Consider the following 25,803-nt stretch of genomic DNA (forward strand, 5'->3'; position numbering starts at 1 on the left):
GAGTTTTTTTATATTCTATTTTTTATTACCACAAGTAAAAATTCCATATTAATAATACAAGAATTACTATTTTTTTAAAGGCAACTTCCTGTATAAAATGTGACTTTTACTAACATTAAACTAAAATCTTTAACAAAGTAATTATCAAAAACATAAACCTTACTTATAGGTTAATATTAACAAGACACGTCATAAATTCCTTGAAAACTAGTTTCTTTCTACGAACACCAAATTCTTCTCATAAAGCTAATATTTTTTATTATCTATTTAGTTTAATTACAGTCCGGAATGACATATTTTCATGATTTATATAATTCAAAGTAGCTTACATTATTTATTTTAAAATTTTTAACACATTACAAAAATGACATGATTGATTTATAATTCAAACTGCCGCTTTTTATCTCCCCTCTCTACATATGGGACATATGGAACACTAGCGCCCTCTTATTTTTGTAAGATTTTTGTTTACATGGAGTTCGGGCTCCTTGTATAGTCTCCATGCTTCTTTCTTTGAAGGCGAATAACTCCACAACAAAGCCCTATTGGAATTTTTTTTTATGAAGTACTACAACCATTTTGATCTCTCCTGTATATCTCTTCATTTTTGACATAACCTTTCCAGACACCCTGTATTATTGTACCTTTCAAAATCGATCAATAAATACAACTTTTATCAGGGTTTTCATATTTGGAATATAACACTCTATACAGGCTGTTACAAATTCGCTTCTCACTACAGGGATCTTAAATGTCATTATTACTTAAAGCCTACTGATATTTAAGATGTGACATATATTTTATAGGTTATATCTCACCCATGTTCAAAACATGTCTGTAGATAGAGATCTAAATATCTAAATCGTTTGTCGGTCATCTCATCTATGGTATACTGACAAGAACTAATAAGTTCAAAACTCGTCTAAGTCTGGTGGCTCTCCTGACGAATGATCTTATCTATTTATTAAATATTGAGGGTGTAATCCAATGCCAGTCAGGGTATATAGCTCGCGGGGTAGTTATTTCTCACAGTACATTAGTATCAAATGCAATATCATAGCACTGATTAAAAAAAAAAAATTAATTTAATTTCTCTTTCATTTAGTTGAATTGTTTTTCATGTGACCTATATCTTGGTTATTTTTTTGAATAGTTAGTTGTGGATATCAATCTTTCACCAACACCAAATGCTGAATTCAATACTGACGTCATTAATTAGATACATATATATATATATATTTTGGTAGTCATGTCCTTTTCTGGAGAAGTTAGTTTAATGGGTTTTTTGCTATCTGTTAAACTGTTTGAATATTAATCGTAAAAAAAACAAATATCTGTATGTGTTTAATATCTTCGTTAATAGTGGTTTGTTGCTTTTTGTATACAGGCTGTTACAAATTCGCTTCTCACTACAGGGATCTCGGAAACGGTAAGAGCTACGAAGTAGCTTAAATGGCGACCAACAATATGCCTCTAAAAAATCAAGGCTAACATGATTAGTTTTTGAAATATTTGAAAAAATCCGAAATTTTGGAAATCCGTTTTTGTTTCATTTCAGCCTTGTTTGAGGTGATATTGAAAACAGGGATGGCCTCATGGCCACTTTCTGCCCTTTATTGAATGGCGTAATAATTTTTATATGTAACGTTTCGTCTCTCCAGGACCATCATCAACTTAATTTTTTTAAATATGACCCTAGAAATTTAAATACCCAATACTGTACTGCATCAGCCCGAAACAGATTCAGACGTTTTGTCTTGAAAAATTCATCTCCAGTGTATTCGTTTCAAATTTATCTAAATTTTTTATACAGATTTCTTTGTTTATTGAATTATGGTATACTCTAAGTGTCGTTAGACCCTGTGAAATCCATCTAGTTATTTAAACTATTACCAACACATAATGTTGGTTCCGTGATTACGCAACTTTGCCCCCATTTAAGCTAGTTTGTATCTCTTACTGTTTTCGAGATCCCTGTAATGAAAAGCAAATTTGTAACAGCCTGTATATAAGAACCGCATAATATTGTAATTTTGTAAGCAAAATTATCAATAAAATATTCCAATTAACACATAATATCCTAACTCTTATTTTTTTATATTTTATATACATTAAGCTTTGGAAAATGAAAAAAAAAACTATTATTAAAATTAAATACAGCACATCTGTTATCACAACTTATAGGCATTTATTAACAAATTTTTTGCATACATATTTTCAGATAACAATTGTTTTTTGAATTTAAATCTATTTCAATTCAGATTGGTGTTTTGGAAGGAACAAATAAAGAAATGTAATAAACAATTGTAACAAGACTAAAACGTTGGTAACAACTTAATTGAATAATGCACATTTTTTAAATTACAAGAATGGTGAAAGGATAATTTTTAACTTGCTGTATCTTGGGAAAACTAGGATATACATACTATACATATATTAAAGACCATACAATAAAAAAATATATTTTTAATATTATCTAGAATATTACTTAAAAAAAGTTCCCTTGAAAATATTTCAACAATAACAAAAATTTGTATTGATTGATTAAACCAACTAGCAGTTTTTTATGGTTCAGAAAAGATTCATTAATTCATCAAAGTAAAAATAATTCGAGTAACATTAATTTGCAAAAAAAAAACACAAAAATTGACATTGAAAAACCAACGTCAGTCTACTATACTGACTTCTGCTGTGTCACAGATTATTTCAATTTGTGGCTGAGGATTATTGTCTTCGTCGACATATAAAAACACCTGACTGGTGCACATCTGCTCCACTGGTACATTAGCAATAAAGAACTCTGATGGTGAGGTAGGTTTATCTTCATCCGAACACTTATCTATTGGTCTGTCAGGACTATAGTGTTGCTTCTCATTCTCAAGAAAAGTGTGTGTTGTACTGCTGCACGTTTTATTTGCGCCTTCAATCAAATCTATGAAAAACAATTCACGTGGCGTCAGAGGAGAAGATAAATTTTGGGAGGCTGGCCTAGTCTCAGTCAGTACGAGAGACTGTGGTCGTTTTTTTTGTCTGACACTGCACCTTGGGAAGAGTTCACTTTCCTCAGAATTATCTTTTTTAATATCACTATCATTTGCATTTATATCCGTAACGTCTTTAACTGGCATATCTTTTAACTCGATGCTGCTGTCATTTTCCATTTCATTATCTTCAATAGTTATCATATAAACGGAATCCTTTTTTTTCTTACAGGAACACCTCCAATAGCAAACCAATATCGCTAATAATATAAGGTACACTATAAATGCTGTGATCCAAAAATAGACCGGCCACAAAGCATCATCGAAGGCCAACGATAAGCATTTTGCGAAAAGTAACGGACACAGAATCAACCAGTAAAACATTGTAATTAACACTCCAAGTAGAGGGAAACCGATGAAATAAAATGGGTGAGACCTAATCTTGTGCGGAACGTAAATTTTTTCAAATTTTTGTTTAATTTTGGTTTTTTTAGTTGCGGCAGACATGGTCATAGCTTTACAGTAGACTGGTTCTGGTACTGGTAACTATCAATTTTTTAAACAGGATAAAGTAACTTATTATCACACTTCCTTGATGATAAGGCTTGACCACATTCCTGAAATATTTATATAAAACCACGATAAAGACAAACTGTAACTATATAATTACTGCTAAAAACTTTGTTCCTTATATCTGATAAAATTCTTAATTAATTTCTATAATCTTTTAATACTTTCCTTGATATTGGCTTTAGTCAATGAAATCAATCAAGATAATTTTTACTTTAAATTATATTTATATGTATAGAAACCTTGGAAATATTAAAAAAAAATACATACTACCAAAATATCTTGAGAGCGTTGCACCAACAAAAAAAAATTAAATTATAAAAGTTCAAGTTATTGACAGTCATTTTTACATACTATTTCATTATAATGCTTAATTTTTTTCATAAAAAAATTAAGCTATGTACGATTCACTGCATTTACAGCTCAGGAACTAATATCAGTTAAATTAAAAGAAGGTTATCATAGCTCTATGAATAAGGAACAAGAAAAATAAATTATTACATTTGCAAATAAGGTACAACTTCGATAATCTGGAGAAATGGTTCTCAATTTTTTTGGCATTTTAAACACCAGTCTTATTTAATGAGAACAAATCATTATTATTATATAATCATATTATAACAAATATAAAAAACTTTAAAACTCTTAGTTTAAAGTTTTAGTTAGGTATTAAACAGGGTGGTCCGTAATGATCGGGCCATAGAGTAACTCTAGATTCTAGGCATGAAAATAATGAGATTTAGTCAAATATAGGGTGAATCACAACTTATTCAAAAAAATTTGGGAATAGATGCGGTGTGAGAAATGGAGTCAATATTGTAAAAGAAATGTTTGTAAAATCTTTATAGTTTCCGAGAAAAAAATTATTGAAGTTGTAGTACATTCAACCATTACATAGCTGGACAACTGTAGTCTCTAGCGTCATTCACAATGCAATACGCATGGATAGCCACGTGGCTCAGCGACTACGAATACTGAAATTCCATTTTATAATCATCGTCGTTGCGATAATGTTTACTGTGGTGGTGTTTTCGATAGTTTTTTAGTAGTTAGTGTCAAAAATAGCTTGCGTGTATAGCAACTTGGAGTTGATGGATATCGTTTTAATTTATGGTGAAATAAGACAACATTTGTATTATGATGAAGCATTTGTGTTATGGTGAAGCAAGATAACATTTGTGTTTACATGTCGGTACATTTATACATCAGGTATGTCAAATTATTTTATTATTTAAAACATAAATTAATTTTATTAATTAATAATAACAATAACGGCTAAAGCAGTTGAATTTGCTGATATAAAATAAGCGCATTAATATTCTATTTATTTCTTTCCTTGCGAAAGTTTTTGTACGTTTTTATCACACTTTGCCGCCATGCTGGTCGCATTGTAAGAGGGCAGGTTTATAGTGGTCCAGCTTCCAGTGCCGTGCAGAAGTGTATTTTTAAATCCTTTTTGAACCACCCTTTTTGATTTTTTCTTTACAAAAATGTATTTGTAAGAGTCCCATGTATGTCCAAATTTTTTATTTTTTTTTGGATAAGTTCTGAATCACCCTGTATGCCTTAACAACATATTGCTCATTTAAGAGATACAGGGTGTTAAAGATTGATTTTAGATTTATTATTTATTTCATAAATTTTATAGTTTTACAGAAAATAACTTGAAAACTCGGAATGGGGGGTGTTTGATGGCAGGAAATCCGAATCTGAACTCAGTTATCAGGTTACTAATAAAGGGTGCTAGATATGCACTTATGAATAAAAATTGATTATCGTAATTTTTTTATGCAACCTCCTATTGCAATTTTTAATAAAAAATCTGATTAACTGATTATTTTGAAAGGATAAAGGTATACTTTGATATCGATAAACCTTCCCAGTTTTAAGCTGTTCCTACTTGAATCATTTAATACAAACGAACTTTCTGACCGCTGCTGACATGATTCTTCTATCAACCCAAGAAGTAGGCTTTGCCTATTATTATTTAACAAACATTTATTTTATCCAACCAACAACAAATTTACAATAAAACAAAATTTATGACATAAATAATAAATCTAAAATCAGTCTTTAACACCCTGTATCTCTAAATCTCATTATTTTTGTGCCTAGAATTTATAGTTATTCTATGGTCCAATCATTACGGACCACCATGTACATAAGTGGCGACTCGTCAGGTGACACAAGTGATGCACCGCTTCACCTAAAATTTCCGTTTGATTGTGCAATTTAAAATTATTTTTAATTTTATATAAATGTTATAATTTAGGTATCATTCTATATTGAAAATGTAATGTGTTTGTTTAATACGCAGAAATAAACAAAATAGTTGCACGGTGAATGCCTTCTAAACAGAATAGTTGCACGGTGAATGCCTTCTAAACCGACACTGCCTTTGTTGAGCGCGAACATTCAACCTCGTACATACCATACAAAGTATAGTATACGGTACGCAAGATTGAAGTCGGTCTGTATTCTGCTGGGCTTCTTTTCGTAGCGTTGTTTACGGAGGTTGTCATGGCAACAAGGCGGCCAACTCGGGATTAAACTACGGCGTGGGGGAACAAGTGACGCAGAAATTGAAGCAGTATCGCCCATCGCCTGCCTTTAACCTTTAACAGTTTATATGATACGCGTCGCCTAGTGCAAGATTATAACAGTTCTTAGTTAATATTTGTTTTGTATAATAATTGTAGAAATGTTTCCTATGTATGATCCAGTATGTATTTTATTGGAAATGCCATTTTCCAGATGGAAAATTGAGGAAAAAAGGTATTTTTTAAATTGCGAGAGACCTGTGCCTTATTCTCTCGATATGGAAAAAAAAAGGGAAGTCAAAAGATGTGTATGTTCGAAAGTTTCAGAATGAAGTACATGGAAGTGTTCATTTAAAAAAACTTTTCTGTATGCTGTGTTTTTAATTATGGGTGTAAAGTCGGGTGTGTGGAATAAGATGGGATTTAACAATTTTGAGAACGTCACGCGAGGTTGGCGTAACCACAAAGCTTCTTTGGAACATACATGTACGGTGTGCGTTAATATTTGCAGAAGTCCACAAGCCGAACTAATATTTCTATTTTTCATAAAATCTAAATGAAAATCCTTCTCATGAACGGCAGTTTTTCGGTAATATTGCAAATGCAACTAAAAATTTCCAGATTCATTTAAACCTTGAAAATTGGAAAATTTTCGCCAGTGGTGCTTTTTTTTTCTTTTTAGTCAATCAAATGCTTCACCTATTCTCAATGTCACGAGCCGCCACTGCTGTACATAAAATATTGTTTGCAAGTCAAATATTTCTTTGTGTTGCATTTTAAGAGCATTTTTTACAGTATTTTTAGTTATATTTCATACAAAGGTTGTTCTTACTCTTCAGCTGACTATACATAATGATAATGCAGCATCATTATGTTTCACAGTATTTATAGTGATTACTCTCATCTTTATTACCTTTCTGATCATTTAAAACTTCTTCAATTATTTCACGATTTGTCAATTCTTCAATATAAACTTCGCTTTAGCCAAGTTATTTTCCATTTCTGCAGGGTCTCTTTAATTTCACATTATTGGTTTTAAAGCACTCCAATTTTTTTGGGTATTTTTTGATAATAGAGTTGCATGCTTAGAAGCTTGCATAATATCATAGTTGTTTTCGTAGAAATATCACGTAACAAGCTTTTTCGGTATGTAACTTTAAGGTTTTGCATCAGAACAATACAAATGGGTGGTAAAAATAAGATTCTGTATTCTGAACTAAATAACAATTTCTGTTGGGTGAGACAGGCATCTATTATTAATAAAGCTTTCTAAGAATGATACTTTCGTATTAGTCCCTTGTCATAGAGACATTATAGCAGCTTTGTAAATTCCTGAAGTTGGAAATTTTTTAAAGCTCTTGGATTATTATTATGACAAATATTAGACGTTTATATATTTCAGCAGCACTACAACATAACATAGAAATTAGTCTATCTTTGGAAATTTCTCTTCCTGTCGTTGATTATTTGTTTCCGTACACCCATGTAGTATCCTGCAGCTCTCAGCAAATAATAGTTCATGACCACATATCTCTGGCATGTGGTTAGGTTGATGTCATATCGCACTTTAAACTTTCCCAGTTTTCTGTTTTTTCATACATTACTTCTATATGACTATAAAAACAATTTTGTCGGGTTTTCCCTAATGACAGTTAAACTCAAGTAGTCAACTATTCCACTCCATAACGCGTGTTAAGAAATAGTTTAATTTCTATTTGGTTATTTTCAATCAGATTTAGGCACATTAAAATGTTCGGCAGCTCAATCCTTATCAATAAAATTTAAAATTTTAACTGCTTAATTTGTTTGGTTACTTTTAATATCAGATTTAGGTACATTAAAATGTTCAGCAGATCGCCAAATACTTTTTTCTTTATCAATAAATTTTAAAATCTTCAGTTTCACAGGGTGTCCCACTGGGAACTGCGTCGATCGATATCTAGGAAAGTACTGCTCCGAAAAATTTGAAGATTTGGAAAATATGGCAATGTCCCTGGGGCGAACACAACTAAAATATCTAGAACTCTCCAGCACTTCCGGTTATAATGGAAGTCGACACCAACATCGTTATTTTAAATGGGACACTCTATATATGATTGCATTTTCGGATTTTATGTGAAATTTGAGGGTCACTTTATCACTTTATTAAATATTCCCTATACCTAGGAGTTATAGATTTTGAGATATTAAATTTTAAAGAACAAATTTGGCAGATGCAAGGGTCTGCACAGATGCTAGTACTTCTTTTCAAGAGCGTGATATTAAACAGATTTTTCGTATCTATAAAGGACGTAGGTAACACTAAATTAAAATATTTAATACTAAGTGTTTCATTTTTGCTGTTACATTTTGATAACTTCAAACAGCTATAACTTTGTTAACTTAAATGGAACACCTTGTATTTTTTTACTCTGTCGTATGCATATTGACATTTCCTTTCATGCCATATAATCATTTTTAGGGTTGCCTTACTACTTTTAGAGATATTTGCTATTTTTTGTACACTTTTTCTCATATCAGACCCGTTGTCAAATAAAACAACTTGACATTTGTCAAGTTGGTCAAATTATTCTTATGCCTGTAACAGTTTTTGCTGAAAATTTAAATAAAAATGCCTGGGAATCGTTTAAATTATACTTATGAGGATTATTTTAATTTGTTTGTTATTTATGGAAAAAAGCAGCAGATTCTCTACATGTTCTTGAAATAACTTGGTCACCTTTCCATTAAATTATGAGATTTGACAGCAATGTCCTACAGTTCCCAAGTGTGTATATGTTGTAAGTTAACGCATACCAGTTTGTGGTCACACTAGCTTATTCAGTGGCGGGATATGAAAATTAGGAAAAAGAGCTCATTCAATTTTCAAAATAGAATTTGAGAAGACCAACTTATGACACGTGTTTCTAAAGTATAGTAAAATAAATGGTTCCAAATAAAATGGAAAAGCCCTTTTTTCCTAGAAAAGTCAAATATGAAACACTAATTGAATTTCTAAAATACTCAAGGGCATCAAAATTCTGACGTTAAATCTAAAAACTGTAACATGCTGTATCTAGAAAATTAAGTCCTTTAAAATGATCTAAGGAATTTGCCATCTGTTAATTTTATTTTATATACATTAATAGAATTTCTTGATTTATTTTTAGTATCTAATTTTTAGTTAAATTTTCACTCTCACATTTACACTCACAAATATTAACTTGAAATACAGGTTGTCTCGAAATTCATGCAACAAATTTGGTCATAGATTCTTAAGACAAATTTAGGGGACCCGTATTTTTTCTTTTTGCCAACTGGCCCCCTCTTTCGGAGTTACAGCCCCCTGAAAAGTCTTTTTTATATCTCAAAACCATGTTGTATGAGAATCACTAAATTTGGTACACAGGGGTTTTATGACATGTGGAATCTCAGTGCTACGCATTTTGACGAGAAACCACCTTGGAACCAAAAAAATTTGGTCGCAAATTTGATTTTTTTAAATTAGTTAGCTAGAAAGCCATTGAATTTAGAAACTTTTTTGTCTCTTGATATTTGTTTCGTAAAACAAATCAAACAAATCACGATATGCATTCGATCACATTTTGACATTTTTCTCGAAAACATTGCGTTTTACGAAAAAAGTATAACGAGACAGAGTTTCTAAATTTAATGGCTTTCTAGTGGACTGATAATTTTTAAGAAATTTAAATATGCGACAAAATTTTTTAGCACCATCAGATTCCACGTCATTCCACTGTGTACCAAATTTAGTGATTCTCGTACAACAGGGTTCCGAGATATAAAAAAAAGATTATTCTTAGGAGCGGACTTCAAGGGGCTGTAACTCCGAAAGAAGAGGCCACTTGGCAAAATTAAAAAATACGGGTCCCCTAAATTTATCTTAAGAATCTGTGACCAAATTTTGTTGCATGAATTTCGGGACACCCTGTATATTCATTCCCATTCATATCGCATAATATCGGAAATGTCACATCTGGAACGACTAGTTTTATTTCCATAGCAGTCTTGGATAATGGATAATGTAATAAAAGCCAGAATGCGTGATAACCCAGCCCCACAAAAAAAAAGGTGGTGATCTGGATAACTGACCATGGTATTCCTATATATTTTTCGAGACTGAATCTGAATCTGAGGCCAAAAACATTACTTAAATGGGGGTAAAGTTATGAATATCAGTAGCATTTTGGGAAGGAGTATAAATTTGCAACCTTTGTGCTCTCATTTATTGTTGCCAACGACTCCCTTGAAGGGGGTCAGTACACTTTCTACACCCTTCTATACCCTTCTGGACATAGATCTGCGTCGTGAAAGCTTCAAGCTTACAAGCTATTGAGAATGCAAAGGTGGCAGGGTGTAGGGTAAACACAGCCAAAGAACGAACCCCCGGAGGGGTGAAAACTACCATGGACTACTGGACGGGGTGGAGGAATATGTGGGAGAGCTAATTTTTCTTGTTTTTTACTGCAGTGTATTGAGCAGAATAGCTCTGAACTGCTTTACCCGTACTCGTCTAAGGACTAACCTTGGCTATTACGAATACATATTTGAATTACTGATAAACAAGTAAATTAATAATGTTTCAGTGTAGAAGGTTCACATCTTTTCGTTTTAGATTAAAAAAACAAAAAAGAAAATAAACATTTTGGTTTTCACTAATTTCAAAATTAAACAGTTAAAATTTTGCTTCAACATGTCAACCTCAACAACTTTGCCCTAATTTTACTGACCTTAAATCTCTTACAAGAACCGAGGTCCCAGTGAAAAAACATGAAAAACTGATACCCAATATGTTGCTTTAAATAAACTAAAAACATGTTTTTATTTTATTTAGTTTTAATATTTTGAAAAAATGTTTGGATTATTTTAAAAAACTGCATAATTAAATTGCATTAGAAGGTGTAAAATTTATAAACAGATCTAAAACTAACCGGTCCAAACTTACCGATAAGCGTATCATCCGGTTCATTCACATTCTGCACCAATCGGCTTAGTAATCTAAACACCAAAGCTAGCACGTCTAGGCTAGCATCAGACTTGATAAAAACCGGCAAACACGCAGGCCTCAGTAGCCCCCATATTCGAATGAGGACCAACATTTCTCGTAACATATTCAAAGCCTTCACGTCCCTTAATAATTCGTATGGTTTTCCAGTAACTGGTCTGCTGTCAGGCAACTTCACCAACAAGTTTAAGGCCAAGTCAGCGACCCACTGGATCAGCTGCTGCAGGCTCTGTAATGTTGTAGTTTCAACTGTGAATTCCTTAGCTTCCAGGTGCATGAGAGCCTTGTCAACATCACTCTGGCCTTCAGCAATCACAGCTAAAAAAATGTATTCATTTTTAATTTTTTCGTTCTCACTTCACAACTATCAAGCTGTGTACTTACTTGCTAATGAATCCGCTGGACTTTTTTCATGGCTATTCATTTCGCTGGGCCTGAGCAAACTTTTAAAAGCTGTCGATATACTGTGCAGCATGAGGAAATGTGTGAGATCATTCGCTTTCGCCTGGCCTTGAAAACTTAATCTAAAAAGAATTGTAATATATTTTTGTTTCACATTCACTGTCATTTGTTTGTGGGGTGTACCAATTTTGGGCACTTTTGGGAGGTTTCTTTTATTCTCTGAGGAAATAGTCAAAAAGTAACCAATACCAGCATGCAGGATTGATTTTCGAGAAAAAATTTATGGTGAAAACACATGAAGACATTCTGATTTGTTTAAAACGCATGCAACAGTTTTCATTTTTGGTTGTTTCTTTGTGATGTTTTTTATTATTATTTGGATAACTTTTCCTTTTTGGGAAATTATCAAATTCTGTACAGAGACAGACGTTTATTACATGAAATAAATAAGTGCTAACATTTTTATCACACATTTAACTCATCAAAAGCAACAATGAAAAAATTATTTTTGCGTATATGAGCAGAAACGTTATTTTATTGTATTTTAACTGTTTGTTGACAGTTAAATGTGTCATGGTTATATATGACGAAATAATATATTATGCCACAATGAATTACAAAAGAAATATTTTTTTTGTGTAAATATTATGTGTAAGCAATGTGTTTAAAAGGAAATTTTAATCAGGTTTGAAAAATCGAAAAATGTGAAGATATTTTTTAAAACTAACTCACTGCTGAGCATTGTTTCCTCTAATTTTTTTCACTGTCTGCGCGGTACAAGTATATGGGAGCAAAAATGTTCAAAACGTTTGTAAATGTGTGCAAGTGGGGAGGGGGGTCCCATGCCTGTGTTTGAAGTAAATTTTTTTTTTAATAAATACTCTTGAAAATTACATTTTAAAGAATTTAAAGTTGCGCAGCCGTTTTTGTATTTATGCTTTTAAGACTGTCGTAAACGTCATATTTTGTTTTATCTCGTCGAGCTACCCCAAATTAAGTACATTGTTTGTACGTAGTCCAGAAGTCGAGATAATGAAGATTTTGAAAGTAAGAGCGCTTTTGAATGCGCGAATTCAATTTTTGGAGCGGCCGAGTAGCATTACTCCCACTCCGTCGCCCGCTACAGTTAGCTCGCGCCGCGCTCGAATTCTTTGATTTGATGCACAATTAAAAATGTAGAAGTGGCTAAAATGAACCACAGTATTTTTTTATTGAAAATATAAGTCCTCAAGTTCAATCTCTGTAAGAATGGACATTGTAGCACTTAAAAAGCGGCCTGTGGAATTTGTTGAAAAAAAAAAACTATCTCGGCTCCAGAAGGTCGCAGAGCAACGTTTTTTTTTTTAAATTCGCGTAAAAATGCCAGCAATCGATTCCTGTAATAGACATTATCGACAAATGAAAATCGAAAAAGATATTTAAGAAAAACGCGACCCAAAAATTTTTTACTTTTTTCAAAATCATCTTTGGACACTTGAAATGAATAAAATCGTTATCACTCTTTTTTACCATGAAAGTACAACTCTTAAGGAAAAAAATGAGCCCTGATTTGTTTCTCTATAACTATTCGTCAAGCAAGAAGAGCCGATTTTCGAGACAACCTTTTTTTTGAAAAATCGTTGACTCGAAAAATTTTTAATATTTTTTCATTAAAAAAAGGCACTTTTTTGCTTGCCTAGTGCTACATTTACAGCTAGTAACAAGATTTAAAACCTTAATATGCAAGAGATACAGCAAAAAAAAGTCGATTTTTGACGGTTTTTTCGATATATCTTGAAAAGTAATATAGCTATCGATATATTTAAAAATACGAATCGANTATAAATTAATTAAGTATATACAAGGCAAACCACAAACTATTTAGCACTTTTTCAAGGAACGCACTTCTTTCAGAAACACCCTGTATATTCACTCACTTTGCTCACATAATTAGGATTATCATATCCAGCACACTCACCACAAGCTACATGGTGGTGATGACTTTTCTATTTTTATTATTGAAAAATTACTTGAATGTACCACTTTGAGCACTTAGCAGCAAAGTTCCCTTTAAGGTGCGCGGATGCGCGATCGCGCACAAATTTTTTTAGTTGCGCAGCCGTTTTTGTATTTATGCTTTTGAGGCTGTCGTAAACGTCATATTTTGTTTTATATCGTCGAGCTATACCCCAAATTAAATACGTTTGTACGTAGTCCAGAAGTAGAGATAATGAAGATTTTGAAAGTAAGAGCGCTTTTGAACGCGCGAATTCAATTTTCGGAGCGGCTGAGTGGTGTTACTCCCACAGATCAAAATGTCTTTTCTTGATCTGTGGTTACTCCCACTCCGTTGCCCGCTACAGTTCACGCCGCGCTCGAATGCTTTGGTTTGGCGCACAATTAAAAATGTAGAAGTGGCTAAAATGAACCACAATATTTTTTTATTGAAAATATAAGTCTTCAACTTCAATCTCTGTAAGAATGGACGTTGTAGCACTTAAAAAGCGGCCTGTGGAATTTTTTGAAAAACAAAATTATTTCGGCTCCAGGAGGTCGTAGAGCAAAGCAACGTTTTTTTTTTAAATTCGCGTAAAAATGCCAGCAATCGATTCCTGTAACAGACATTATCGAGAAATGAAAATCGAAAAGGATATTCAAGAAAGACGCGACCAAAAAATTTATACTTTTTCAAAATCATCTTTGGACACTTGAAATGAATAAAATCGTTATCACTCTTTTTTACCATGAAAGTACAACTCTTAAGGAAAAAAATGAGCCCTGATTTGTTTCTCTATAACTATTCGTCAAGCAAGAAGAGCCGATTTTCGAGACAACCTTTTTTTTGAAAAATCGTTGACTCGAAAAATTTTTAATATTTTTTCATTAAAAAAAGGCACTTTTTTGCTTGCCTAGTGCTACATTTACAGCTAGTAACAAGATTTAAAACCTTAATATGCAAGAGATACAGCAAAAAAAAGTCGATTTTTGACGGTTTTTTCGATATATCTTGAAAAGTAATATAGCTATCGATATATTTAAAAATACGAATCGATAGGTTTTTTAATAGCAACAACTTTCTCATTTAACTTTTTTCAATTGGATTTCAAGTTTCTTTTTTATTAACAAAAAACCGTTTTTTTTTACTTTTATGAATTTTTTAGGTTAACTTCATCACCATATTTTTTGTTTCCAGGTGGTATTTCTTGTAAGCTCTTCTACCTATTGATTGGACTAAATGCCTCATCTATAAAAATCCAGAATTGTCCGTAAAGAACTATGATTTATATTTCTTATATGAATAGCTATTAGGATACCTCTTTCAATGCTATATTTATTTATTGTACAATTTAATCATATTTTCAAGAGTTAACCATTTTAAAAACAAATGTGTAACATTTAAAAGAGCACTAGAAAGGTAGGTAAGTTAGCATTCACAGACTCGACTTTCTGCTCATGCCTGTAGCATATGGCCCTGAGAAGTATGCTCCTTCTCGGTCTGGTTGATAAATATATAATTTTTCAATAAAAATCTGTTCCGCTCATGATTAGAAATGCAATTCGATTTTATGATATACCTTGTATAAAAAGTTTCAAAAGACAACTGTCCAGAGAACATGAACATTTTTCACAGAATGACTACAATAAATGAATGTAAAATAATAAAAAAAAAACTGACCCTCCCGGAATTCGATCATTCAACGTCCAAGTGAAAATAAGTTAGTAAGCGGACCTTCTTGGGTCTGCATCATGAATCTTCTCACAAAACTCTTCTTATATTGACACATTTCAATGTCGAACTCGTCACGGACATAATTTTGAATTCTTAAATGAAGTTCTTCAGCTATACAATTCTTCATAAGAGACAGACAGAAGAGAACAGACAAACAAAAACTACCCAAAGTGCCAAGTATGAAATTCGTTTTGATGTTATTATTGTTGGTTGTGGCGGGTATTTTTTAAAATGTTTTTATAGAACTTTAAAAAAATAGAATAGAGATTTAGGGTGCCATCTGCTATTTAAATAACAGAAAAATCAGATTTGGGATGCTGGGAGTGAGTTTGGTTAACACTGGATGTAAATGAGTATGAGCTAGATATGAATGTAATTTTGCGACACAAGTTCTGTCTCTAAATTTCGTTCTGTGATTGATTTTGATGATTGCGCCTGCTACGACTCTTATCTCATTCTTACCCCCGTGTAGTTATAAAAGAAATTTGTATAAAAAATGTATACTAGAATAATTAAAAAATATTGGTACAAATGAATGAACTGGGTGCATAAACACTGACATGCAAATACACTACAATTGTCTGTTGATTTGGGCGTTCAAACGATAGTGAAAAAACAATGTAATAACAGTTCGATTTATGTTTATATATATTAATTTGACATGACTAGACTTTAAGTAATACCTGACTAATGTTGATGGACAAAACTTAGACTCTACTGTAACTAAAATGATAAGAAGAATATGTCATACATTTTTCGACCAACACTTGGTGAATGAAGTATACTCGAGCTTGCGATGTCTCTGGGAGTCGGCAACACACATACAACACAACACTAGGAAACGGGAGGTAGGTTTTTTGTAAATGAAAAGACCGATTGTTAATGGAAAGAACACTTTGAACCCAGTGACGGCGTGCGCGAGCTCTAATATAAAACCGCATCGCGATTTTTCGGACTTATTCTGCTATAGGCATGCTCAAGAGCACTTATCATGACAATGTTTTCACTGACATTTGCTTCCACCTTCATCCAAACATGGATTATACTTCGTGTATCCTCTCACAATGAAAATTTTAGATTTTTTGATGAGGTTTCTTTGAATGAAAATTTACCTTAGAAAATGTGAGAAAATTTCAACAAAAATATATCTATTAGCTAGAAGGATCCCTGGGGCCACATGCCCTCATTTTGCCGCTTTGTGGATCACAAAGAAGCCCTAGAAGAGTATGGAAAATGGTTCTTTTCAGAAGTCTGCGTGGGTAAGAAACCTACAATATTCGATTTTCGAATAATCGAATTCGACACAAAAATTTTTTAGAACTGGATGAAAAATCTGCAAATTAGCAGCACTATATGGTTGTCCTCGGGCATACTCAAATATGCAATACATTTATGAACTTGATTTATGACGAGTTAAGTGTCTGACGTCATTAAAAAAGAGCAGTTATGATACTTTTAGTTGTAATACCAACTTACTAATTATTAAATATATCTACAAAGCAAGTATTAATAATACATTTGTTTAATTTGAGTAAACTGTAAATTTACCTGTACAGTGATGTTTTTACACACAAATATTGTACATAGAAGAACTGTTGCACTGAAGTGGGCTGTCTATTAAAGCTCTCTGTTAGTCTGTCACAAAGAGCGTCCAACATTCCAGGTCTGAGAACCAATAATAAATCCAACCAGTCCAAACCACTAACCAAACAATATTCTAAAATAGTCGTACAGTATGGCACACTTAAGGGAGCCGAGCTTTCGATTTGTGGGGGCAACTTAAACAAATGCAAACTGTCGTCTGAGTCAACAACTAAAAGCATGTTACCCAGCCATGACATGTCTATATTTAATATTTTCGTGTTCACTTTCTGGTACTTGGCGTTGGGCTCTTCTAGGTAACGTGGTGTCATCGACAATGTCGTACTGCATATGGGTTTGAGTGTGTCTCTGTACAGACAGTAGATAGTGTTGTCCGCGAATGTGACGACTATGTATCCACTTGATATGCTGTTTAACAGACTCAGCTTGCTTGTGGCCAGTGATGTTACCTGACTGTTGTATTGAAAATGACGCTGGTATTGCCACAACTGAAACAAAAAACATCAGCCCTGTACCCATTTTACAATTTTTTGATATCTCTTAAAAATAGTAGTTTTTTCTTTAAATCAAGATAAATGACCGACATAGATATTTTTAAGGTTGATATCGATGTTTTTAAGACAGATAATGGTCATTATATTTATCTAAATCTGTTAATTTAAAAACGGGTGTGAAGTTATCCACATCCACATTTTCTAGTAGGACTAGAATCGATAAAGCCGTCGCCTCAAAAATTTAGTAAAAAAAAAACATTGCTCCTTTATAATGTGTCTTCGACTGTTTTTATTTTAGCATAGATCGATAGCAAATAAGTAATTATAATGAGATTACAGATTCATTCGTCATCCCGTATGGGGGGATGAAATGGGGTAAATTTCATAAAAAAATTAATTGCTTCTTTATAACGTGTCATCGAGTTTTCATTTCACCATAGATCAACAGGAAATAAAAAATTACATTAATTAGTAGTGTCACATTCATTTGTCAGCACGTAAGGGGGGATGAAATGGGGTGAATTTCATAAAAAAAATTAATTGCTTCGTTATAACGTGTCTTCGAGTATTCATTTCACCATAGATCGACAGGAAATAAAAAATTACACTAGTTAACAGTGTTACATTCATTTGTCAGCCCGTACGAGGGGATGAAATGGGGTGAATTTCATAAAAAAAATTAATTGCTTTGTTATAACGTGTCTTCCGAGTTTTCATTTCACCATAGATCGACAGGAAATAAAAAATTACATTAACTAGAAGTGTCACATTCATTTGTCAGCCCGTACGGGGGGATGAAATAGGGTGAATTTCATAAAAAAATTCATTGCTTCATTATAACATGTCTTCAAGTATTCATTTCACCATAGATTGACAGGAAATAAAAAATTACACTAGTTAACAGTGCTACATTCATTTGTCAGCCCGTACGGAGGGATGAAATGGGGTGAATTTCATAAAAAAATTCATTGCTTCGTTATAATGTGTCTTCGAGTTTTTATTTCACCATAGATCGACAGGAAATAAAAAATTGCATTAATTAGTATTGTCACAGTCATTTGTCAGGCCCGTAAGGGGGGATGAAATGGGGTGAATTTCATAAAAAAAATTAATTGATTCGTTATAACGTGTGTTCGAGTTTTATTTATATAGATCCCAGCGGCAACGAAATACAGAAAAAATTGATAATGCATTTGAATACATTCGTGCGATTTTTAAATATGTACAACAAGAGCAGGAACACATTTATACCAGTACATTCATGGAAGACCCAAACATTAAAACATATAAATCAAACAGACACGTACAACTGTGGGGTATACGTAATCTACTTTATATCCCAATTAATAGACCAAAAACCACTCACTGCTAAAATAGATATTTCCGGATACAGGAAAGAAATTAAAACTTTGCTATTACAGTCGTCCGATTGTGTCACCAACGTATGCTTAGTATGTGCCAATATCGGAGACAGCTTATCCCAAACGTGCTCTATATGTAGAAGACTATTTCATGTCACGTGTACTACTCTAAAAAATAATATTTGCGAATTGTGTTTTAAATACTACCAACAAAAATTTTAAACGAAATTTAATAAACAATATAAAAAAAAATTATGTATGCAATTTAAATCAAAAGTATTAAAAAACAGGCGAACAACTAGCAAAATATATGTAACCAGAATCTCAAACTGAAGCCAACAATTTTTGTTTATAAAATATCCCATTTCATCATATTGTCCGGCCTCACAAATTTAAATGGTGTCTGTCCTAAATGTAAGTAATTAATTTCTCCATATTACATATCACAAAACTATAGTCCAGGTTAAAATAATGCAGTACAGAGTTTTTTACAAATTCACATTTTCATAGGTTTCACACCGTATTTTTCTATATAATTACTCATTTATTTATTTAATTATTTATTTAAAATACATATCCAACAGGCGATGCCCTATAACAGGATATGTTAAGTCTAGTATTAAAATATAAAAAAGTTAAAGGAGAGAAAAATTAACTATGAAAAAACATAGAAAAAAAATAATACAAACTTACAAATAACACAGATATAAAGAACAAAATATAAAGGCAACAAACTATAAAAGACATATATGACTACATAAGTAAAGCATTTTTTATATCATTAGGCAAACAACAAAAAAGATCGACATTATTTTCTATCTTACTGTACTTGGAAACAATTTGATACAATGGCGATGCTACTAGGATGTAACTACGTGCTGCGGGTAAACTAAAAACATTATTACTTCTAGCTGATAGTCGCGGTACTTTGATATCAATATTAATTAAAACACCTGGACAGTCCAAAATGTTATGTTGAACTTTATACAAAACATTACTCGAAAAACAGATTTTCTTTTAGCAAGGACATGAATATTGAATATTTACTGTCAATCGGTGCAGAATAAAGACTCGTATTCTCATTCAACCCGACAAATGATTCTTTTTATGAAATCCATCGCATTTCATGTTACATGTTAATTAATGTAATTTTTTATTTCCTATCGATCTATGGTGAAATAAAAACTCGAAGACACGTTATAACGAAGCAATGAATTTTTTTATGAAATTCACCCAATTTCATCCCTCCGTACGGGCTGACAAATGAATGTAGCACTGTTAACTAGTGTAATTTTTTATTTCCTGTCAATCTATGGTGAAATGAATACTTGAAGACATGTTATAACGAAGCAATGAATTTTTTTATGAAATTCACCCCATTTCATCCCCCCGTACGGGATGACAAATGAATGTAACGCTGTTAACTAGTGTAATTTTTTATTTCCTGTAGATCTATGGTGAAATAAAAACTCGAACACACGTTATAACGAAGAAATTAATTTTTTTTATGAAATTCACCCCATTTCATCCCCCCTTACGGCCTGACAAATGAATGTGACTTATTACTTATTAATTAATGTAATTTTTTATTTCCTGTCGATCTATGGTGAAATGAAATCTTGGAAGACACGTTATAACGAAGCAATGAATTTTTTTTATGAAATTCACCCCATTTCATCCCCCGTACGGGCTGACAAATGAATGTAACACTGTAAACTAGTGTAATATTTTATTTCCTGTTGATCTATGGTGAAATGAAAACTCGAAGACACGTTATAACAAAGAAATTAATTTTTTTTATTAAATTCACCCCATTTCATCCCCCCCTTACGGGCTGACAAATGACTGTGACACTACTAATTAATGCAATTTTTTATTTCCTGTCGATCTATGGTGAAATGAAAACTCGAAGACACATTATAACGAAGCAATTAATTTTTTTATGAAATTCACCCCATTTCATCCCCCGTACGGGCTGACAAATGAATGTAACACTGTTAACTAGTGTAATTTTTTATTTCCTGTCGATCTATGGTGAAATGAATACTCGAAGACACGCTATAACGAAGCAATTAATTTTTTATGAAATTCACCCCATTTCATCCCCTCGTACGGGCTGACAAATGGATGTAACACTGTTAACTAGTGTAATTTTTTATTTCCTGTCGATCTATGGTGAAATGAATACTCGAAGACACGTTATAACGAAGCAGTTAATTTTTTTATGAAATTCACCCAATTTCATCCCCCCTTACGGGCTGACAAATGAATGTGACACTACTAATTAATGTAATTTTTTATTTCCTGTCGATATATGGTGAAATAAAAACTCGATGACACGTTATAACGAATTATTTTTTTTATGAAATTCACCCCATTTCATCCCCCCGTACGGGATGACGAATGAATCTGTAATCGTTAGTCATTATAATTACTTATTTACTATCGATATATGCTAAAATAAAAACAGTCGAAGACACATTATAAAGGAGCAATGTTTTTTTTTACAAAATTTTTGAGGCGACGACTTTATCGATTCTAGTCCTACTAGAAAATGTGGATGTAGATAACTTCACACCCGTAATTTAAAATATCATATAATAAAAACATAAATTTGATAAATTCGGGATGTAACTTTAAGAAAGGTCAGTTTTTAGCAGCTATAGAATACCATTCTGAAAAAAAAATTTAATTGAATAAATAAACACTATTTATTCATTTATACATTTTTTAACCAGTTTTAAACTCTTGTCTATATTTCTTTCCTTAACTCGCTTGTTTTTGTTGCCTATGGTTACCTTTTTAAAACCAACATATGGAAGTATTGCAGTGGCAGAGAGTGAAATTTAAATGGGAAATAATTTTGTCAAAACAGATTGCTTTTTATGACTTTGTAACTTGTCAACAAGAGAATCCGTGTTGGGAGAGCATTGGCCTTCTATAGCCTATATTAGAGAGATCCCCTGAGCAATGTCACCACCTTTTTCTCTGTAATAGGTTGATTAGCGGTTCGGGTGGATTGATCTCCTAACGGGAGGAAGTACAAGGGGCCCAATGGGGCCTAAGTGCTGTAGGTTTTTAAGCTACCCTCCCTAAAATTCCAGATTCCAGATTCCAGATGACTTTATGACATGTTATTTTATGTTAAATCAGTTGAAAAAAAATTAAGATTTTTACAAAAGGACCACACACTAATTACATTAAAAAGTGGTGAACCAGTCGCTGGAACAGATCAGAGGCACATGTAACCCATTTTGAGGTTGGTTCTTGGCCATTGGAAGATGGGTGTGGGCTGGAATAAGTTTTATATACATTTAACCCCTTTTTGGGGCAGTTTTTGGCCGCTGTGAGGGGAAAGATCAAGGGTGCGGTATAACACAATATTCATGGGTTTTACCTTCCTTGCAAATGGGCGACATCCCTATCTGCATTGCATTTTTACTCCATTTAAAAGTAGGAATAAAAGTGGCCAAAAACACAAACAAACCATCTGCCGGGATTTTTATTACTCCAGTGGACAAAAATAGCTCCACAGCAATTTTCAATTTTGACTGAGACGACATTTTAATGTAATTAGTGCATGGTCCTTTATATTTTTGGCACAATTTATTAAATATTAACTAATGAACTAATACGGGTGTTCGGATATACATAAGTTACTATTTAATTGTAAGTAAACCTAATTTATGGTTTTAAAACAATTATTTTTTACTTCTTTTTATAAAATAGAAAATAAATGAAAATAACTGACTGATTCGAAATACTTTTTAAAATGTAATGTATTTCATGCATCTCAGTGCCAATAACCACTAGCATTGACTGGTTTAGGTGAACTACATAATATCAATTTACCTGATGTGATATAACACTGCGCTAAGTGGGCAATAAGCAAATGGTTATGGCTACAGTTATTTATTTAAGGATGGTACTGTGTGTTTATTATTGTCTTCATTGTTAAATTCTGCGAATATATTCATATTCTCCAATGAACATAAAATAAAATAGTGATATTTTTCAAAAGGCGTCGATTTTAAATTAATATTGAAAGTAAGTTTCTTATTTCTATTTCAAAAAAAGTTATTTTTAAGAGAAAAATATTGAACAAAAAGTTATATTTTGTTTTTCTATATGCTAATATTAATGACCAATATCAATAATCTGCATTAATACTGCTATCACCAATATACCAATATTAGAATTTGTAAGTCCCTTAATGAACAACTCAATTGACTATGACATGTACAGCTTAACTTACCACTGTGTTAAAAAACTGAGGGCTTTCAGAATTACCCAAAGATTTATGTACAGGTAAAGCTTTTTCCCTAAGCTCCCATACTTGGAGACAACTCATTTTATCACTACTTGCCGTCACAACCAAAGAGTCTGCATCTTCCCTCATTATCCATTTGATATGACTCACTGTACATTTATCTTTCGATAACTGATCCACTAAAAAATAAATTCTCGTGATTATCATTAAACATAATATACAACATGAATTGTTTGATTTAAATTTAAAATGAAAAGGAAATTGAATTTTACTTACTTAAAGCTTCTTTAGGGGCTTCAAATAAGAAAAAACTAAGTAATGATTGGCTGGTAATGACACATTTGTCTTCTACTCTTTTAACAGAGACATTATAGCACTGAATGGGCATCGAAGGATCTCCATTGCTCACAGCCAACAGAAAATGTCCATCTGAAAGTATCATATATATGCATCTGCTATAGATACAGAAACATTTCATTCGTGAACCAATTGATAATCGATCTTACTTTTGCCGTAACATATATCTGCAGTTTTGACATAAATACGAGTAGGGCCCAAACTCTCCGTGGCGAGTAACATTGGGGTTTGGCTTGTGTATTGGGGTAGAAGAATCGCTGCCAACATTCCGGTAGTCGTTAACAAGAGAGCGCCGCTGGTAGGTCTGCCTCCGAATTGTTTCACAGAACAGGCAAACTTCACATGTTGAAATTTTTCGATGTATGAGGAGCAATCCTTCTTTTCTGAATTCAGACAAATCTGTAAAGAAATAATGTACCTATAAGTGTAAACGATAGAAAAATTTATAAAAGGCAACTACCCTTTTGCCTGAATGGAAAAATGCAGCAGCCAAAACATGCTCTCCTTGCAATGTAGTTTGTAGAACCAACGTCCAATCATTTAATATATAGTCCTTTGTACGGTAAATTCGAACACAGCCACTTTCATCTGCTATCAGTAATAGTTCACCTGTGAAGTCCCATTGTAGCACTGTCACTGGTGAAGAATTGCACAAAATTCTAAAACAAATAAGATCAATTAACTGTAAAAAAAATATACATACTTACTTATGAACTTGCCATGGACTGTTTAAATCTGCTACATATACGTTTGAACTCCAAAATAAGGAATTGGTTTCCTCTATATTACTCTCAGTACTAAATGCCACAACATTAGTACAGGAAATAGAACAGAGTACAGATTTATCAAGCCTAAAATTTAAATATTTAAAAATTACAGATGGTATTATGTTGGAAATCTTACTTGTTGAATATATTTTGTTTGTAGGCATGGATAGTCTTATTTGGTTTTTTGCCTATTGAAAAAATGTGGTCCATTTTAATTATTATATGATATCTTTTCTGTAAATAGTTTGGAAATACTACACTATTCACTTCAAATACATAATATTTTCATTTTTCAATTTCCTTCACAACAAACTTTTTCAAGTTTTTTGACAGACTATAAAACTGTGACAATTTGACTTGACTTTGACTTGACAGTCACTACCATGGACCATGGAAACTACACAGTCGCTACATTCGAGTACATTCGCTGTTAGAGCAGCGTTTAGGAATAGTTTGAGGTATTTGGAGCGTTTGGTCCATTCTTTTTAGTATTGAATGCTTTCTTGTCAAGTATTTTCTGAACTACATGGATAACATGGGTTAAGGTTAACAAGTTTTCATGTCACATGTAATATAACAATTTTGAGAACATAAACATAAAATTTATAATTATTTTTAAATCTGTATTTTTTCAAATAAGATTCAGCGTAATGACAAGAATTCCACATGATAATTTTATCTGTTATCCTTTCCTATATAACGTAAGCAAAATAATCGCAGGTAGAATATTTTCGACAAAAAATACAAAAATAACTACAATTTAGGGTTAATCCACACTACATATAACGTAGCTAAGGATGCACGCGGCCATCGAGCCGGTGGACTGGTGCGGGGTGGGTACGTTTAGGGTAGCGCGGAGATTGCTCTGCGGGCTGCGGTCGCAGCTCCGCGAGGACAAGTTTTTGTAATTTATATTTTCTTGTATTCTTGGATTTGGTTGTTCCTGAAACCTGAAATTGAAAAGGTCTAGCGGGGCGGGTGATGGTAGAGGTGTTGGGGTGGTCACCTCGGGTCAAAGAGTTGATGTCTAGGTCGTTTGTGTTTGTCTGAGGAGGAATGGACGCGGCCGCAAGACACGACGAGAAAATGCGATCACTGATTAGTTGAATAGAATCTCGTAAAAAATTAAAACAGCCCCTGAAACAGAATGTTGCGTTCCAATGTAATCTTGATTTTATTATTTTAAAAATATTTAATTTTACCGAAATTTAATTACCAACACAAAGGAAATAAAATTACTGTTCCAAACAAAATCACTAGTTACGTGGTTTGTAATCGTTTATGAAGGCTCTGCTCTGTACTCCCTGCCCGCTAACCTTTTCTGTTTCAGAGACAGCCAGGATCAAGAAACGAAGGCAACGACACACACACACACACATACACACCCCCCATACCCTCCTTACCCCTCCCCTCCCGCGCTAGCCTAAGGGCCACCTTAGCAAAGCGCATCCCAGGCTGCATAGCCGCACTACCCTACCCAACCATACCACACATAAACATGACACTACCCCCGGGGTTTACACAGACGAGCCGGCGAAGCAAGAAGAGCGCCAGAAGAAAGGGCCCTAGCCGGCGGGGCCCAGCCAGGACAAAAGGAGGTCCCACAAAGCGCCTACACCGGCCGCATTTGCGGTCGGGGTAGACGACGGATGGGGCCCACCTACGAAGGCTGTCCAGGCCTACACGAGATGAGGCAGGATAAAGAGGGATAATCCCCCTCGATCCCAAATCATTGAGGCCAATTT

General features: G+C 33.1%; 1 protein-coding gene across 1 annotated transcript in view; it reads right to left on the reverse strand.

The window, feature by feature from the left end:
* LOC108906223 (mediator of RNA polymerase II transcription subunit 16) overlaps nucleotides 1–24,387 on the reverse strand; it is a 33,471-nt gene extending 9,084 nt beyond the window's left edge. The window contains exons 1-9 of the mRNA XM_018709435.2: nucleotides 24,195–24,387; nucleotides 23,999–24,142; nucleotides 23,752–23,950; nucleotides 23,441–23,690; nucleotides 23,211–23,363; nucleotides 22,920–23,113; nucleotides 16,756–17,297; nucleotides 11,481–11,620; nucleotides 11,037–11,414 (exon numbers count right to left, since the gene is read on the reverse strand). Of these exons, the coding sequence (XP_018564951.1) occupies nucleotides 11,037–11,414; nucleotides 11,481–11,620; nucleotides 16,756–17,297; nucleotides 22,920–23,113; nucleotides 23,211–23,363; nucleotides 23,441–23,690; nucleotides 23,752–23,950; nucleotides 23,999–24,142; nucleotides 24,195–24,268 (2,074 nt within the window). The 5' untranslated portion in view covers nucleotides 24,269–24,387. The remainder of the gene's footprint in view (nucleotides 1–11,036; nucleotides 11,415–11,480; nucleotides 11,621–16,755; nucleotides 17,298–22,919; nucleotides 23,114–23,210; nucleotides 23,364–23,440; nucleotides 23,691–23,751; nucleotides 23,951–23,998; nucleotides 24,143–24,194) is intronic.
* Nucleotides 24,388–25,803: the final 1,416 nt, after the last annotated feature.

The sequence above is a fragment of the Anoplophora glabripennis genome, unplaced genomic scaffold (assembly GCF_000390285.2).
Source record: "Anoplophora glabripennis isolate ALB-LARVAE unplaced genomic scaffold, Agla_2.0 scaffold390, whole genome shotgun sequence".
Taxonomy (NCBI): Eukaryota; Metazoa; Arthropoda; class Insecta; order Coleoptera; family Cerambycidae; genus Anoplophora; species Anoplophora glabripennis.